This window comes from Mus pahari, chromosome X, assembly GCF_900095145.1.
Source record: "Mus pahari chromosome X, PAHARI_EIJ_v1.1, whole genome shotgun sequence".
In the NCBI taxonomy this organism is placed as follows: Eukaryota; Metazoa; Chordata; class Mammalia; order Rodentia; family Muridae; genus Mus; species Mus pahari.
The window spans coordinates 74,621,112-74,639,333 of record NC_034613.1 but is presented as its reverse complement, the minus strand read 5'-3'; the positions used below and the strand labels follow the sequence as shown (position 1 = coordinate 74,639,333).

Here is an 18,222-nt window from a genome sequence, read left to right as displayed (position 1 = left end):
AAAAAAGGAACACTGCTGACCACCTTTGTTGGCTGCCAGGATAACAGAAAACAACAACAACAACAACAACAACAACAACAACAAAACCTGGAACTCCAGATTCATGAAGACACCCTGTCTCAAACGGAGCAAGAAGTGAATGACAGAAGAGGACACCCAACAATTCTCCAGCCCCCATGAGCATAGGCATACTATTGACACAACATGTATACATACACCTGTAGACACAGAAGTATCCTTTTATATCTAATCCTTATAAATATAACTTTAGTATATGTTTTTAATTTTAGTGTTTCTTTAATATCATTAGATAACTTGATAGTCACATATTTGCTCAGGCTTATAACTGGAGAATCTTTGTTGACTCATGGACATCCATTTGCATCACATATGTTATGTATTTGAAAATTGTCTATTGAAATCTACCAAATAAGTACTTAAAGGGGAAAAAAACACCTTTCCATTTCTGCCACCACTGTCATTGCTCTTTTAAACTGCTTATACATCCTGCTGTTTGCCTGACTGCCTGACTCCCTGCTTGGCTCTCTGATTTTCATTTACCTCAATCCTGTTAGGCTTTATTTTCCCCAATTTTTATTGGGTATTTATTTCATTTAAATGCTATCCCCAAAGTCCCCTATACCCCCCCATGTCCCCCTACCAACACACTCCCCCTTCTTGGCCCTGGTGTTCCCCTGTACTGGGNCATATAAAGTTTGCAAGACCAAGGGTCCTCTCTTCCCAAAGATGGCTGACTAGGCCATCTTCTGCTACATATGCAGCTAGAGACACGAGCTCAGGGGGTACTGGTTAGTTCATATTGTTGTTCCTCCTATAGGGTTGTAGACCCCTTCAGCTCCTTGGGTACTTTCTCTAGCTCCTCTATTGGGGCCCTGTGTTCCATCAATCCTGCTAGACTTAAACATCAAGATGACAAAGCTTTGGTACTTCAATGCTAACAGAGTCGCTCACCTTCACAAAACTCTCAAAACCATTCCTAAAATGTTTAGAATAAAAATCAAATCCTTCTTGTGTTTTTTTTCTTCAAAAGTCCTGCCTGTATTGGTTCATGACTACCTCTAATCATCTTTAAAAATCTGTTCTTACTTGAATATGATTATGATAACCTTCTTTAACAGTCATCAAATATGTCATGTGGATTCCTGTCTTCATCTTAGCTTGCTCCTCCAGATCTTCAAAAAGTTCATTCTCTCCCGTCCCAGACCTCTGTCTTAAATGATCTTTATTCAGAACACTCCTTTCTGATAGTTGCCCAAAATAGCACCCATGTTACTTTCTATCTTTTTACCTGCATCTTTTTCTTTTTTTGATACTTCTTATCATCTGCATTGCACTAGCTATGTATTGGTATTTATTTTATACCTTTTGTTTTTACAAAGATTTGTTCCCTGAAAGCAGGAATCTTGTCTGTCTCTGCCCTGGTAAATAGAGCAGTTTTAAACAAAGAATAGATGCTTAATAAAGACTTACTGATTGAGTGAATGCATGCTGCTTTATTTTCATTGTAAACAAATTTATCAAACTCAACTCAGTGTAATAATTAGAATCTAGTAGATAAGATAGATTCCTTGGTTTTAATTAGCACGTATGTTTTGGGTAAATACTTTATTAATGTTATTTGACATAACTCTTATTACAATGTTGTTATATCGGTGTTGTTTATGTACTCTGCTCTCCCTGGACTTTTGTATTCAATAGCTTTTCTGTTCTTTTATCCTTGAGGCTTCTGAAGCTCCATAGCTACTGTGAGTCACTACCATTATCAGTTTAACAAAAAAGGGAGATTATACCAAATTTAGAATATTAGGGTTAAATGACAAAACGCTGTTTCTCTCCTACATGCATTTCCCATGTACTAAGTTGATGACCTCTTCTGCCCATCCATTTCTTTTCCATTGGCCATGACTCTATATATTCACTCTACAGCTTCCTTACAATCTATGTTCCATCATTAGAAATAATCATTTAACTAATCCAGGCCAAAGTAAACAGAGTTGAAATCCTACCTGATTCCGTAAGACCTCAAACTCTATGGATGATCCAATTTTTCTTATTTGCTAGGAAATGTAAAGCAGCTATTTGTCAATTCCTTTAGGTTTAAAATAATTCATTCAAAAATGAATCACTGTAAAATGTTGTCAGTGTAATCGTCTCAGATGTATTTACCTATCTATGAATAATTTATCAGTTTTAGATGATGAACCCAAAATGAATTTATAGAGAAATTATCCAAATAACAGACTTAATAACAGACTTAACATAGTGTACCAGAAATATATTCTCATTTATAAGCATCCTTATGGATAATTCTAAATCTCTCTCTCTCTCTCTCTCTCTCTCTCTCTCTCTCTCTCTCTCTCTCTCTCTCTATCTGTGCACATATGCATATATATGCACATGAATGTGCCAGTAGGTGTGCATGTAGAGGCCAGAGATGAAGACTGAATATCTTTCTTGCTCACTTTATACCTTATTTTTTGAGGCAGGTCTTTTATTGGACCTGGAGCTCAGTTCATGATTGTTTTGGTTGTACAATAAGCTCCAGGGATCTTTCTGTCCCTGCTTTCCCATCACTGGCTTAGCAAGCACATTCTTTGCCCCCAGTTTTTTACATGGGGCCTGGCAATCCAAACTGGGGTACTTGGGCAGCTAGCACTTTCCCAACTGAATTGTCTCCCCTCATCTCTTTTATTTCTAGTTTAGTACTTATTATTTTAATCAATTGATAGAAATACTAATCAAATTAAATTATGGATAAGAACACATGGGTTGTAGGAACTCCAACTTTTGAAGTTAATAGTTAAAAGTTGATTCATTTTATAATCATAGGACATTGTGAGACATATTTAGTGCTATTCAGAATTTGTTTGTAGATTGAATTCTTAAAGATAAACCACTTATCCCATCCTGCAAAGTACTGTGTGAAATATGACTAATATTAGGTTCAGAGTCTAAAGCACTTTGTACTCTTAGTTAGATATTAACTCATCATTTCACAAATAATATAATTCTAAGTGCTATTGTTCCAAACATAAATAAGTACCTTACTTATTTTGCATATACTCTATATAGTTATTTAATATATTATGTTATTGTATTTTCACATAAACCAATGTGGGATGTTTATTCATGTCATACTTCACATATAAGATGACTGCCTCCACAATATCTTTATTTATTCAATTTATCAAAGCAATAAGCAGAATTAGGAATTATTAAGTGTATGATTTTCCCTAGTCTAGCAAAACACTTCTAGGTAACCAAGTGGAAAAGGAACTAAGTAACATGCACTGTAGAAGTTATTTAGGATTATTTTGTCATAGGATTAGTGTAGGATGCAAGAATCATTAAGTAATCTTGGTAATATTTTAGAGACTATAGAAGCAATTATTACACAGAGAAAAAGGTGTTTATGCTAGATAATATGCATTTCCATCTTCTGTAAGAACCACAGAAAGAACCAAGAATCTTGGATATGCTACTCTGGTTTTTGGCCAGAAATGTAAGGAGAAAGGATTCAAGTTTTCACTGCCCTGTAACTCAAATACAGAAGAAGTAAACAAATGAGAAAGCCATGAATTGCTAAGCATGGTGACCCAATCCTTTAATTCCAGTCTGATCTATGAAGTAAGTTTCAAGACAATCAGAACAGTTACACAGGGAAACCTTATCCTGAAGAAAAGAAGAAAAATGCTGAATAAATGAATAATAACACAGATAAGCAACTAATTATGTACAAATTTTTTGTTACTGACGTTTAAATTTTTCTCTAACTGATGTTAAAGAAGCAAATGGAATTACTTTAAGTTCTACATTTTCACAAACCATTTTGTTAACTGAGACATATTAGTGCAAGAGGTCTATTATCATTTTAATGGCTATATTAGCTTTAATGTACTTGATACAATATTCTAAAGAATAAAATGAATGCCTGAAAATAATTTTGTTGGAAGATACAAAGTTCTATGTAATGCAAAGCTCATCAAAGAAATTGTTCCATTATAATTGTACTTTGAATAGATAAAACATGATTATGATTTAAAATCACATTGTGTTTCATATCACTACTATTGGATTTGGTCTTGTTTTCCTGTGACTTCAGTTCCTGAGTGAGTTTTACATGTTTTTATATATGTAAGGAAATGTGTCCCCCAGATATGTTATTTTCTTGACAGTAAAAAAATAACTGCTGTTTTTCCTTGTGAGTAATTGTTTCAGAGCTAGATCAAATTCTAGCTTTGCAAATACAGAGAATAAATGCTTCTCTAGGAGTTTGTTTTTGCTGGCCATTAGAACTCCTGCCGTTTTCCAGCTTCTGTCATTTGTAAATTCAATTCAATTAAGCTGATATGCATTAAGCATCATAATGTGCCAAAAACATTCAAATAATGTGCCAGTGAGTGAATGTTCTCCATTTGCGAAAATGAATTTTGTAAGACTCAAAGTACTGGGACATTGAGATTTATACTAACCTTAGTGAGCACCTCCTAGTCACAGTCTTTTTGCTATTGGGTCAGATCAGCTGCCCAACTGTTGTGCTATCTGGAAAATTTGATTCACTTTTTCCAAAGAAAGGTAAATCAGAAGAGGAATGTTTCAAACTGATATCCGTCATAACACCAAAATGTGACAATTTTAGATTATAACAGATTGCGCTGCAACAGCTCGCTGCTCTGTGTTGTGATGATTTAATTGCAAGTTTTCACTGTTTAGCAGATTGCACACACCTTGAGGGGAGACTGCCTGACAGACTTTTCAAAGGGCACATAAAGAAGTGTCGGGTGGAAAGGATCTGCTGAAATTCTACTTTGGGATTGTTTTGTTTTCATTGTCAAGGCATTGGGCCTCTCTGCATGTCTCTTGGCCTTCAGAACACAGGGGTTGAATTAGTCCCAAGATGTTTTATTACTAAACTGCAGATCGATGTGACTTATAGTGAATTCTGTAAAATTCCAAACAATCACAGTGTTTGACAAGTTATTAATCACACACACACACACACACACACACACACACACACGCACGCGTGCGCGCATGCGCACACGCGCACACACACACACACACACACATTTTTCAGGTCAATATCTTGGAATGACTGAATGGGTATGATTTTAGAGGGAATATACTCACCAGACTGTAGATAAGATAAACCTTTATACTCTGTTGATAAGGGCATAAATTAATATAGACATTATAAAATAACAATTTGGAGGTTGCTTAAAGAACTGAAAATACAGCTGCCATTTTCTCCAGTTACATCGGGTATGACAAACACTTGTTTTTATTATGGCATTATTATTCACAATATGCACAATATAAAATTGACCTCGTTGCTCATTAATAGAAAAATGTTTAAAGGAAATATGATAGAAGCACAATGGATAAAAAATTAAGTAATGTCACTTTCAAGAAAATACATGAATCTGGAAAATATATTAGGTGAGATTATCCAGCTACAGGGGAAAGTCATATGTATTCTATCAAACAAACAAAAAGAAAGAAACTGGACAACACTGCCAGAAATTAAAAGGCAACCATTTAGAGAAAGGAAAGAAGGTACAGGGTGTGGGGAGAGAAAGTGCCACAGCCAAATATATTACTTTGTAAAATTAATGTAACTAGAGCAGCAAAAACCAAGAGTAAATGACTGATAAATAAAAACTAACCTGTAAATCAATAGAGTTAGATATACTTTAACAGTATACATACTTAATAAACAGAATTCTCTGACTCCAGAATCTTTTTATTCTAAGTTATGCTGAAAGGTTTCTGTCAAATTGAACTTTGTCACTCCCCAAAATACAAAAAGTCAAGATTGTAACATTATGTCCAAGAGGCAGGTAGCCTAAGGGAGAGAGAGCCACAAAACAGCTTTCTATTTCTGAGCACATATGACACGTGAATTTTATTTCCTTTCTCTTCGGATCACTCCGTCTTACTGCAAACTAATGTGGGATGTGTTTGTACAAGGAACATTTTTCTTCATTGCTTTTCAAGAAAACTGTCAAATTATCTGCTGCTAACTACAGTCATGAGCCCTTTTAATAGAGTGAACTTACTGAACAAACCAACTATTTTAATATGTATACAGAATTTACTTATTTGGGTAAATCATCATATGGTGCTAAATATTACTGAAAGCCTGTCTCTGAAAGCAGGGTTGCTTCCCTACCACATCGAACCCAAGTAGGTTTGTCTCATTGTGCCCTCCATGACCCTTGTCTGGGCTCGTCCTATCTCCTCATCCCCAACCTAGCAACAGAGAGTGGAAAACAGCCCCACAAGGAAAGTAACAGTGTCCTTGAGAATACCTAGAAGGTAAACAAATCTCAAACAGATGTTACTATATTATTTCATCATATTTTATACCTGCAGTGGGAAAAAACCCAGAGGTTCAGCCATGGGTGATCTCCCATGGGGAACTGAGGCATGCAGAGAACGTTCTATTGGGAACTTCATCTTGTCTCAGCTTCTTAGCTGTGTTCAGTTGGACTTTGTGAACACCAAACAGATAATGTCGTCTTTATCTGTCTTCTCTAATTCAGAAACTTCATATGAAGGAGCATTCTGCTCTGCCCAGGGTTCTATTGGGAACACCAGCTAGCTGCCTTAAAAGGGGCTTCTTAGGTGAAATTTTGATAGAGAATTTTTTGCAGTTATTTTTTCTTCAAGTTGAAAGTCTCACCTGAAAGGAAACTTCTGTGTTGAAACTCCAGCTAGTATATGAATGGGGCTTCATCACTTAGTTCTGTAGGATGTTTTGAATACCCAAGATAATGATGTTTCACTATTATATATATATATATATATATATATATATATATATATATATATATATATATTATTGGTTTTAATTATGTGAGACATTCTATACATGAGTACAGATATCCAAGGAGATGGAAGACTCAGATTCCTTGGAGCTAGAGTACAGGTTAATGTAAACCACTTAAAGATTGGATTCGCTGGAAGAGGAGTAACCATCTCTCCAACACCCTATCTGATATATCTTTATGTTTATCTACCTATCTCTTCTATTCTTTTACTTTGGCTTACTGATACTTAATAAGTTCCCTCATTCAAAACTAATAGAATAGCTACCATACTTCATTTTCTGGACCATATATATTAAATAGTTGTTTTTTCTTTTAAGTTCACTATAAATATTCAATAGAAGAGTCTAAGAAATGGGATAGTTCATTGACATATTTTGCCAACACTGATTATTTTGGAGGCAAGAAGAATACGGTAAGATAATTTTAGGCCAGAAATAAAAGTATTTAAAATTTACCACAGAAATATCACATCTTTGGGAATTTTTAAAGTGATTTAATTCATTCTATTATCCAAGTTTTCTTTATTTCCAGAACCTAAATAGTAATAAGGATGAATAAATACTGTGCACAATTAGCTATGAAGAAAAATAATCAAAATCATGTATGAAGTTGTTTTCCCAAATAAAACTCTGAAAACATTTCTGAGTTGGTATGTATCATTTGCTTGCACTAACTGTTTTCTGTTAAAGAGACATGGAGGCAAGCTGCCACAGCAGCCTGAATTCTTAAATCATCTGGTAATAAGTACATGTAGCCAAGTCCTAGCTGTTCTATCTAGATCAGCCTTCCAGTTAACAACCAAACTGGCATGTGTTCCTGACTAAGAAGAAATAAAGTCCTTGAAGCAAAAACATTTAGTTCAGTAACCCTTAACTGATCATTTCTGTACTTGCTACAGAGTAGAAGTTGTAGGGACAGGATTCAAGGGACCTGGACAATTCAGTAAGAAGGTAGGGAGAAAGGCTTCATGAAGAACTAGCTATGTGCCTATAGTCCAGAGAATCTACTTTAGCTATAGTTGAAGTCTCCAGTAGGAAACATCTCTCCATAGCACTTTCAGAGCAAAGTGATTTATTGGCTGATAACTGAAATTGACAAGAGAACAGAAAGAAAATATGTAGAAACTTAAATTCAAAGGGAGTATAGCATGTAAATTAGCAACAAATGCCACAAAATGTAGCAGCTAATAATATTAAGGGGTTTAGTCTAAGAAGAAAATATGACTTTAAAATATTTGCTTTGATTGAGAGTGCATTTTTATACTTACACAAATTTAAAGCCACATTGCTTCCTCATGTAGAGAACATACATGTATAAAATAATTACTGTTATGGATTTTGAATCAAAGTAATTTCCATATGAAAAATAGAAATGGTTTTAACAAGAATTATATCATTCAATGCCAAAAAGATAGTACATTTTACATATATTTCATTTATCTTTCACAAAGTACAAATGATAAAACACTCCTTCCAAGCAAAAAGTACAAATTTAGGAACTGTGGTCATAAGTTCTGATGGACTGACTAATACTGATTCTGTAACTCACAGTGTCATGTAAGTATCAATATGGATATATTATGTATCTTGTAAAATATAATATCCTTCAATTTGCTTGAAGTTACTACATAGATGATGAAACTCTTTGCTTCGAAAAATGTTTGGGGAAATTAACTGTGTTCTTTCATACATGCATCATAACTGTAAGTCTTTGTATTATTATTTTTGTTGTTTTTCAGCTCCTCTGACTGATAAGCCACCTAAGCTTTTGTATCCCATGGAAAGTAAACTGACAATTCAGGAGACTCAGCTAGGTGAGTAATTTCTCAATTCTACTTAATATGCCTTTCTCCAGTAGATTTCAATAGCTAAATAATCCTAAATGATAGGCATCTTATACTGTAAACTGTAAACATTGTTCCCTGCAATACATTCTTTGGAACCAAACGATGCATATAATATTTAACAATTGTTGGTAAGGAGATAAGCTTAAGAATTTAATATTATTATAGCATATTATACCCTCAAACTATAATGTTTGAATTGATTTTAAAATAGTATGGAACTGTTTGACATATAATATTCCCTAATACATTAAAATACAATTTTGGAAATTGAGAAAAGGTGCAAGTTCATCACAATAAATGTCAGTATTATAGGAAAAAAAACACGTTAAAAATTTAATCTAAGTAATAGATGTACCTCTGTGGTAGAGTATTTGCTTAGCATTACAAGACATAAGGTTTGATTCCTAGTACCGCTTATTGATATTTTAGAAATATACTGCTGAATTCTCATGAGTGGTCATGTTTATATACACCTTGCAATAAGTTCTGCAAACATGTATTTCTTAGGAATTGGACAAAATTTGAAAACAAACTTGAATCAAAAAGAAATTAGTTTGTAATAGTAGTTTGATGTATGTAGTGAATATACTAAAATGAAAATATTATGCTAATTACATTTTTCATAATATATTGCCAAGATGTGAGCAAGTCATCTCTGATAAACTGGTTTGATAAACTTTGAACGTGAGATCATCAACAATATATTTGCTATAAATATTCAATTCTATACTCATTGGAATTTTAAATGGAGTAAGCATGAGATTTTTGTCTAATTTGGGTACATATATCAAATCTCCTCTTAATCAAAATATATAAAATATATTTTCTTACATAATAAATTTACTTCAAATGTTCTATGAAGATAGAGAGATAGGTAGATGACAGGCATAAAACAAAGTTCTTTAGAAATGTATTGGTTTTTAGTGATTAAGTAAAATATTTTCAAACATATACTTCAATATGCATTCATTCTGATAAGGAACTTCCCACATTGATCATTCAAATATGAAAATGCACATAATTTTAAAACCTAAAAAGAATCTATTTTCCATGTAGCTATTAATTCTTAAGTCTGAATTTAGAAAAAAATGTGAATCAGTTTTCTAAACAAAGATTAAGAATGTAATGAACTTTACTTGTAACAACCACACTTTATGATGGTTTGGGAACTATGGAATTTCTAATGCTAGAAATGATTATGATCAGTAACTTAAAGAATAAACATATGCAGGATGCATACAGGTAAGAAAGTAAATATGTTCCTATGATAGCAAATCTGAGCCTTTGGAAATAATGCTATGTACATACAAGAAATATGAAATATATTTATTTTGAGATGGAAGATTATAGATAACATTAGCATAATGTCATAAATAAAGCAAACAAGCAAAATTTGTATCTAACACTTTATACAAGTTATTGTGTATTTAGTTTATTATAGTTTATTGCTATTTTAGGAATATACCTTAAAATATGAAATTCTCATAAGTAAACATACTTAAAGTCTTACTATAACATCTAGAAATGAGTGTTTCTCAGGAGTTATATAAAATTCTTAGAACAAGAAGAAACAGGGCTGATAGTAGCAGTTACTTGTAGTAAATATAGTGGAATGAAATCTTAAGTCTCAAATTGTATGTATTTACTAGACAGAATCATTAAAATAATTATGGTTGATGCTTGTATGTTGAGTTTCTTCTTTTCATTATCCATAATTTGGAATGAATCAAATTGGTCTTTGCCTCTTACCTTTCACAAATGGAATAATCATTTAAGCAGTTTTTTAATATTGCTTTTTCTTAAAAGAACTCATAAAGACTAACCAACCACATCAAACTGAGATGGAAAGGTCTTATGCAATGTGAAATGGTTTTCTATGCATTCATTTGAGGAAATATGGAAATACCTTTAACAAAGTAATAACTCCTTTATTGATGGTAATTGAAGAAACGTGACTTTTCTTTAACCACCAATTAAACTAAAGGCCTCAATCTGAAATTTTGATTATTTTATTCAACATTTTTAAATATTTTCTGATACCTATTTTCAGCACATAAAATATTCATTAAATGGAGAAACAAAGAGAATCCTTGGTTCTTTGAGTAACAGTTTATTTGAAAGAACTATCTTCCTAGTATTGCTAATGGTTGAATAACATCCAAAAGGGATACAGGTGGCATCAAATGTCTCAAATATTAGCAATCTGAAGGTAGAAGTAAAAGGAGTGTGGGTTCTAGGTGTGTCTGGGTTACCTAGTACTACCTATCTCTCTCTTTTTTTAAGAACAAAATATCTACTTTGACGTATCATTTGTGTAAAGATTTTAATTTTGCCCACTCTTCAATTAGAAAAAGCTATAAATCCCTACAGTCTTAATACATGGCATTCAGATGCTAAGAACTCAGCAAAGCATCATTGAGTGCTTTTAGGAGCTAAGTAAACTGTATTAGTGATGAATATCTCTCTCTCTCTCTCTCTCTCTCTCTCTCTCTCTCTCTCTCTCTCTCTCTCTCTCTCTCTCTCTCTCTCTCTCTCTCTCTCTCTCTCTCTCTCTCAGTTCACACATCTCCCAGAGAGTATGTTTGGCCATGAGTTCAGGGTTTACTCTCGAACTGTAACTTGAAATATGGCCTTTCCTCAGGTCAATGGTTAAAAAGATGATAACAAAACTCTTGACTATGCTATTAGAAAACACATCTGGAACTATACAAAGCTGTGTGGTTACATGTTTGATCATCTAATTTTAATGTTCTAGGTGAAGCCAATATATATCCAATCAGCTATGGTAAATATAAATATTGAGGATTTCCTGACAAGTAGCAGTAAGCTTAATAATAATGATGGGCTAGGGATGTGGCTCTTTGTGAAACAGCACCTGTTCAGCAATCATAAGCATCTGGGCTGAAATCCTCAGCACCCACAGAAAAATAAGGTGTGGTAACATCTGTGCAATGGGTAGGAGATAGAAACGGCGGGGGGTGGGGGGAGGTCAATGGACCTTACTGGAAGAAAGCTCAGCTCAGGTTCAGGAAGAGAACTTTTCTCAGTGGAACAACTTGAAGAGTGATAAAGCAGGACACTTGACATCCTTGACACAAAGTCACATTTGCACTAGCAATTACACCTATTTATGTGTTTGCGCCACACGTAATCTCCACTTCCCCCCACTCACAGACACACACACACACTAATAATAATAAGATGGCATCCAGCTATTTCATTCATCGGTTTTCCTCTCATCTATACTTTCACTTCTCATGCCCACCTTTTCTTTCTGAGGTCCTCTGAGTCCTGCTCTAATTTCTTCACCTTCTCAAATAAGACATTTCTGGTATTGATCATTTAAACTGTTTCACTGCAGGAAATAAATGGCACTAAAACCCAAAGTACTTAGAAAAAAATAATGAAATAAGTTAATTCATATAAAATATGCAAAAGGATATGTTTGAATTGAATTGCAATAAATATGTGATGCCAGCCTGGAATTTCTATTTCAATTGGCATCTGTATAAACAACAGTAAACATATGGCCAGAGACTTTTTTTCAGGTAGAGGGTCAAAAGGCCTAGAGGACACACTGTAGAACTGAGAAGGTCAATCCAGGAAGTAAACACAACTCAGGCTGTTGCTGTCCAAGGAATCAATAGGTACACTTGACTTGCTGAGTTTGAGCTCTGTTACTCAGTGATCTGTTCTGACTATATAGCCAATAACCAGTTCTCTGAAGCTCGCAGAGTAAAATGTAGCATATGCTATTGTTACCAGAGAATCAGTGAGCAGAAATCCAACTTAGCTTAGACATAGTGTACCACAATTTATTTATAACTCATATTTGACTAGTTTAGAAGGCCTCTACCTACAAAAAAGTGTGATGAAGACCTTGAGCTAAAGAGCCTTCCCAGATGTGCTCTAATTGATCTTTAATAACTTATTCTTATACATTAGCTGTGTTTAAAAGTGAATATTTCTGCTTTTGAGTATGTAACAAGGATTTGCCAGATGTTGATACCTAAAGGAAAGCAATTGAAACAAAAAGCTTAGATTTGTGTAAAAATCTTCGTAAATGGGTACACACACACACACACACACACATGTTAAGTTTTCACACTACTACAAATTGATACTATTTTCTTTGTTTGTATTATAGTGTGCAAAACTTTAAATTTTAGGGATATTCAAGGAAAGTGGCTAAAATATATGTAGCAGATCCCGGTGAATAATTTTATAGGAAAAATTCCTTGTCATAGAACTCATATGTCAATTTACTGGGTTGTTGATAGAATTAATTGTTGAAATATGCTTTGCTGCTATGATTTATGTTATAAAATGTTATTAAATATGTGGCATATTGAATATATTTATTACAGTACATAGCTTAGCTTTAATTGAAATAAAACAGTATCTTATCTTATGGAGTAAAAAATAGATTGATTTTATAGATTTGTAAGTCCTGTATGCAAAACTGTTATTCTCTTGAAACAAAGCATCCATTTTTTAATTTTTTATTAGATATTTTCTTCATTTATATTTCAAATGCTATCCTGAAAGTCCCCTATACACTCCCTCCCACCCTGCTACCCTACCCACCCACTCCCACTTCTTAGCCCTGGCATTCCCCTGTACTGGGGCATATAAAGTTTGCAAGACCAAGGAGCCTCTCTTCCCAATGATGGCCAATTAGGCCATCTTCTGCTACATATGCAGCTAGAGACATGAGCTCTGGGGGTACTGATTAGTTCATATTGTTGTTCCACCTATAGGGTTGCAGAACCCTTCAGCTCCTTGGGTACTTTCTCAAAATCCTCCATTGGAGGTCCTGTGTTCCATCCAATAGATGACAATGAGCATCCACTTATGTATTTGCCAGGCACTGGCATATCCTCACAAGAGACAGCTATATCAGGTCCTTTCAACAAAATCTTGCTGGCATGTGCAATAGTGTCTGGGTTTCGTGACTGATTATAGGATGGATCCCTGGGTGGGGTAGTCCCTGGATGGTTCAACCTTTCGACTTTGGTCCAAACTTTTTCTCTATAACTCCTTCCATGGGTACTTTGTTCCCTATCCTAACATAGAATGAAGTATCCACGCTGTGGTCTTCCTTCTTCTAGATTTTCTTGTGCTGTGCAAATTGTATCTTGGGTATTCTAAGTTTCTGGGCTAATATCCACTTATCAGTGAGGGCATATCAAGTGACTTCTTTTGTGATTGGGTTACCTCACAAAAGATGATATCCTCCAGATACATAAATTAGTACTATGTCCAGTTTTCTGAGGAACCGCCAGACTGACTTCCAGAGTGGTTGTACAANCTTACAATCCCACCAGCAATGGAGGAGTGTTCCTCTTTCATCACATCCTCACCAGCATCTGCTGTCACCTGAATTATTGATCTTAGCCATTCTGACTGGTTTGAAGTGGAATCTCAGAGTTGTTTTGATTTGCATTTCCCTGATGATTAAGAATGTTGAACCTTTTTTCAAGTGCTTCTCATCCCTTCCGTATTCCTCAGTTAAGAATTCTTTGTTTAGCCCTGTACACCATTTTTAATGGGGTTATTTGAATTTCTGGAGTCTAGCTTCTTGAGCTCTTTGTATATATTGGATATTAGTCCCCTCTCAGATTTTGGATTGGTAAAAAATTTTTCCCAATCCGTTGCTGGCCTTTTTGTCTTGTTGACAGTATCTTTTGCCTTACAGAAGCTTTGCAATTTTATTAGGTCCCATTTGTAGATTCTTGATCTTGCAGCACAAACCATTGCTGTTCTGTTCAGGTATTTTTCCCCTGTGTCCCCATCTTTGAGGCTTTTCCCCACTTTCTCCTCTATAAATTTCAGTGTCTTTGGCTTTATGTGGAGGTCTTTGATCCACTTAGACTTGAGCTTTGTACAAGGAGATAAGAATGGATCGATTCACATTTTTCTACATGATAACTGCCAGTTGTGCCAGAACCATTTGTTGAAACTGCTGTCTTTTTTTCCACTGGATGGTTTTAGCTCGCTTGTCAAAGATCAAGTCACAATAGGTGTGTGGGTTCATTTCTGGGTCTTCAATTCTATTCCATTGATCTACTTGTCTGTCACTGTACCAGTACCATGCAATTTTTATCACAATTGCTCTGTAGTACAGCTTAAGGTCAGGCATGGTGATTCCACCAGAGATTCTCTTATTGTTGAGAATAGTTTTTGCTATTCTATGTTTTTGTTATTCCAGATGAATTTGAAAGTTGCCCTTTCTAATTCAGTGAAGAATTGAGGTGGAATTTTGATGGGGATTGCATTGAATCTGTAGATTGCTTTTGGCAGGATGGCCGTTTTGACTATGTTAATCTTGCCAATCCATGAGCATGGGAGATCTTTCCATCTTTTGAGATCTTCTTCAATTTCTTTCTTCAGAGACTTGTCATACAGATCTTTCCCTAACTTAGAGTCACACCAAAGTATTTTATAATTTTTATGACTATTGTGAAGGGTGTTGTTTCCCTAATTTCTTTCTCATCCTGTTTATCCTTTGTGTAGAGAAAGGCCACTGATTGGTTTGAGTTAATTTTATATCCAGCTACTGCACTGAAGTTGTTTTTTCAGGTTTAGGATTTCTCTGGTGGAAATGTTAGGGTCACTTATATATACTATCATATAATATGCATAGTGATATTTTGACTTCTTCCTTTCCACTTGTATCCCCTTGATCTCCTTTTGTTGTCTAATTGCTCTGGCTAGGACTTCAAGTACTATATAGAATAGGTAGGGAGAAAGTGGGCAGCCTTGTCTAGTCCCTGATTTTAGTGGCATTGCTTTGAGTTTCTCTCCATTTATTTTCGGGTTGGCATCCATTTTTTTAATGGTTACTACTTTACTGTATTTAACTGGACAAATTTTCTTTCATTTCTGGAGTTAGACAATTTAATATCAATACCTCAGAATAAACAGTAACTTAGGCATTGCATTTGGTGTGCATATCTAAAAATGACTTAGTTGGGGTATTTGTCTGTTTGTCTTTAAATGCTATATTACTAGAGCATGAAGTGACACCATTATGACTTTCCTTCCCACAGATAGGAACACTGAATAGGTCTTTGTTTTTCTTTCTATACAGGAAAAACAATAACATCCAAATTCTTCATTTTTGTAAAAGTTACAATCTGTTTTTCCTACTTAAGAAAGACATAAACATTAGCATAACTGTACTTTCTCAACTAGAGTTTCTTAGACATAAAAGGAACAGTTTTATTTTAGTGGCTTTGTTCTTTTCTTAATTATAGTTTCAACTGACCAGAACCACAGATTAATTCAAAGTATCTAATGGCACTCATAGTCTTTACTTCCACTGAAAACTTCACAAGCCAAGCTTCCAACATCTGCATTGCACTCAACAGCCTTATCTTCCAAGCTCCCACAGAATAACTCACTGACCAAAGTCCAAACACCACCACCATTACCCCAAAACCACATGAGTAGGTCTGCGACAGCAATGCCTGACAATTGAGTTTGCTTCTTAGTCTTAGTTAGGGTTTCTACTGCTGTGATAAGACACAATGACCTAAAGCATCGTGGGAAGTCAAAGGTTAGTTAATTCACCTAAGTCTCAGGTCACACACCATCACTGAGAGAAATCACAACAGAAATTCAGGGTAGGAACCTGGAGGCAGGAACTGATGGTTACTGGCTTGTTTCACATAGCTTTGCTCCCCATGGCTTGCTCAACCTGCTTTGCTGATAGCCCGTAAGACCATCAGCTCACAGGTGTCACTGCCTAGAGTGAGCTGGGAGCATTCTGGGAGGATTTGATGGCATGAATGAGAGGTGAATATGATCAAGGTACATTGTATACATGTATGAATTTTTCAATAAATAAATAAGAATTTTAAAATATAGATACTTTAATAGTATGTCTTTATAATCATAGGAATGTATTCATATAATGCAAGAAAGGATTAGTCCATCTCCAGGTGTGTATTAAGCCACCGATAAGTGTTGACTTTTAAGAACAGAAATATTTTCATGCAATAGATAAGAGTTTTGATGTACCCCTTGCACACCAGTGTTTGTTCATGATTATCTACTTTCAAGAATGCAATACTATGACAAAGTACATGAGCTACATTGTAGGATGGATACTATTTTGGAAAATTAGGTTCTATCTCCCCTTAACAAAACTCATGTATATAAATCTTTATATTTAAATATGCCTATATATTTAACTTTGATTTTATATTTCTTCATCATAATATCTGTCAAAATATATATAACTATATAGTATGTATATAATTATAAAACAATAACTTGTTCCCTGGTCATGCTTTAAAAAAAAGGTTATTGGACACTGTGCCACAAAATGTTTATATATGGGCAACAAAAAGAAAATGAAGTATGTTTAAAATTATGATTCTAAAAGAATGAAATTCAAGTGTCTTTCATAAGAGTATAAATACAGAGACAAATTTTACAAAACAAAGCATCAAACCATTCTTCTGTCAAGCTTCTCCTGAATGGTTTTGTACTAGCTACATCCATTTGACTGAAAAACGAAATAGAAAAAAGAAAAAACAGTTTTCCTGTGAGAAGCACCACTATCAGGAAGCTTTCTAAATCATTCCTAATTATTGAATTTCACTAGAACAAAAAAGATAGTAAATATCCTACATTAGCAAGAACTGCTCCTGAGTTTGCAAAATACATGCCAATTTATGAGAAATAAATCCATCAAAGGATATTATCGTGTAGAATGTTGAAAGAGGTTTCAGAGAAGAGCATGCCCCATGTGACTGATGTCCATTAAAAGGGAGAGTATAAAAAGACTCACACCATTTAGAGTTTGAATATAGTGAAAGATGTTCATCCATAAATTTCCTCTTGAATTTTGGCTAAGTAAATGAGAACTCCTAAATTATATGCAGACTCTCCATGAAAAAATAACTTGTGCATGAACGTCATTATGAAAATAAGATACCAGTATTTTATGGTATAATGTTAAGACACTTAGCATTCCAGTCAAAACTCACTCTACCAAGTATACTCCTACTGATCTGTGGTTAAATTGAATCATCATCATGTCAAAGAAGTGCTCCCTTCATTTTTGATTGATTTCTAATTAGTAGTGGCTTAACATGTCAGTTTTAAGAGTCTCTGTCCCCCAGTCTCTTTTAAGCAGCTAATGATCACTGAAAGATTTATATTCACAAGGGAAATATGCTATTTAAAGATACTCTATGGTGAATGGTTTTATATGTGAACCCTTTTGTAATTGAATAATCATACTCATTACTTCTCTCTGTGGTAATGCAGATTTTTACACTATCATAAGATGGGGTTCATCGATTTGAAACTGCAAGTGCCATTGTCCTGGGCAAAGGACCATCCACCCATCATCACCAATAATTCCCTTTAGTCTGTCAGTAGAAAAATATGGAAACTTTCTTCCTCCTAATAGAGAGTAATTTGATTCATTATTTTCATAACCAATGGTATTTTCTTCTAATCTAGTTAATTGAACACTGATAATAATGACAACATCTCATGTTTAAT

General features: G+C 34.5%; 1 protein-coding gene across 3 annotated transcripts in view; it reads left to right on the top strand.

Annotated features, from left to right (window-relative positions):
• Positions 1-18,222, top strand: part of Il1rapl1 (interleukin 1 receptor accessory protein like 1) — a 1,306,889-nt gene that overhangs the window by 996,925 nt on the left and 291,742 nt on the right. For all 3 annotated transcript variants that reach the window (XM_021187610.2, XM_029534406.1, XM_029534407.1), the window contains one exon: positions 8,593-8,667. In XM_021187610.2, coding sequence (XP_021043269.1) covers positions 8,593-8,667 — 75 coding nt within the window. The remainder of the gene's footprint in view (positions 1-8,592; positions 8,668-18,222) is intronic.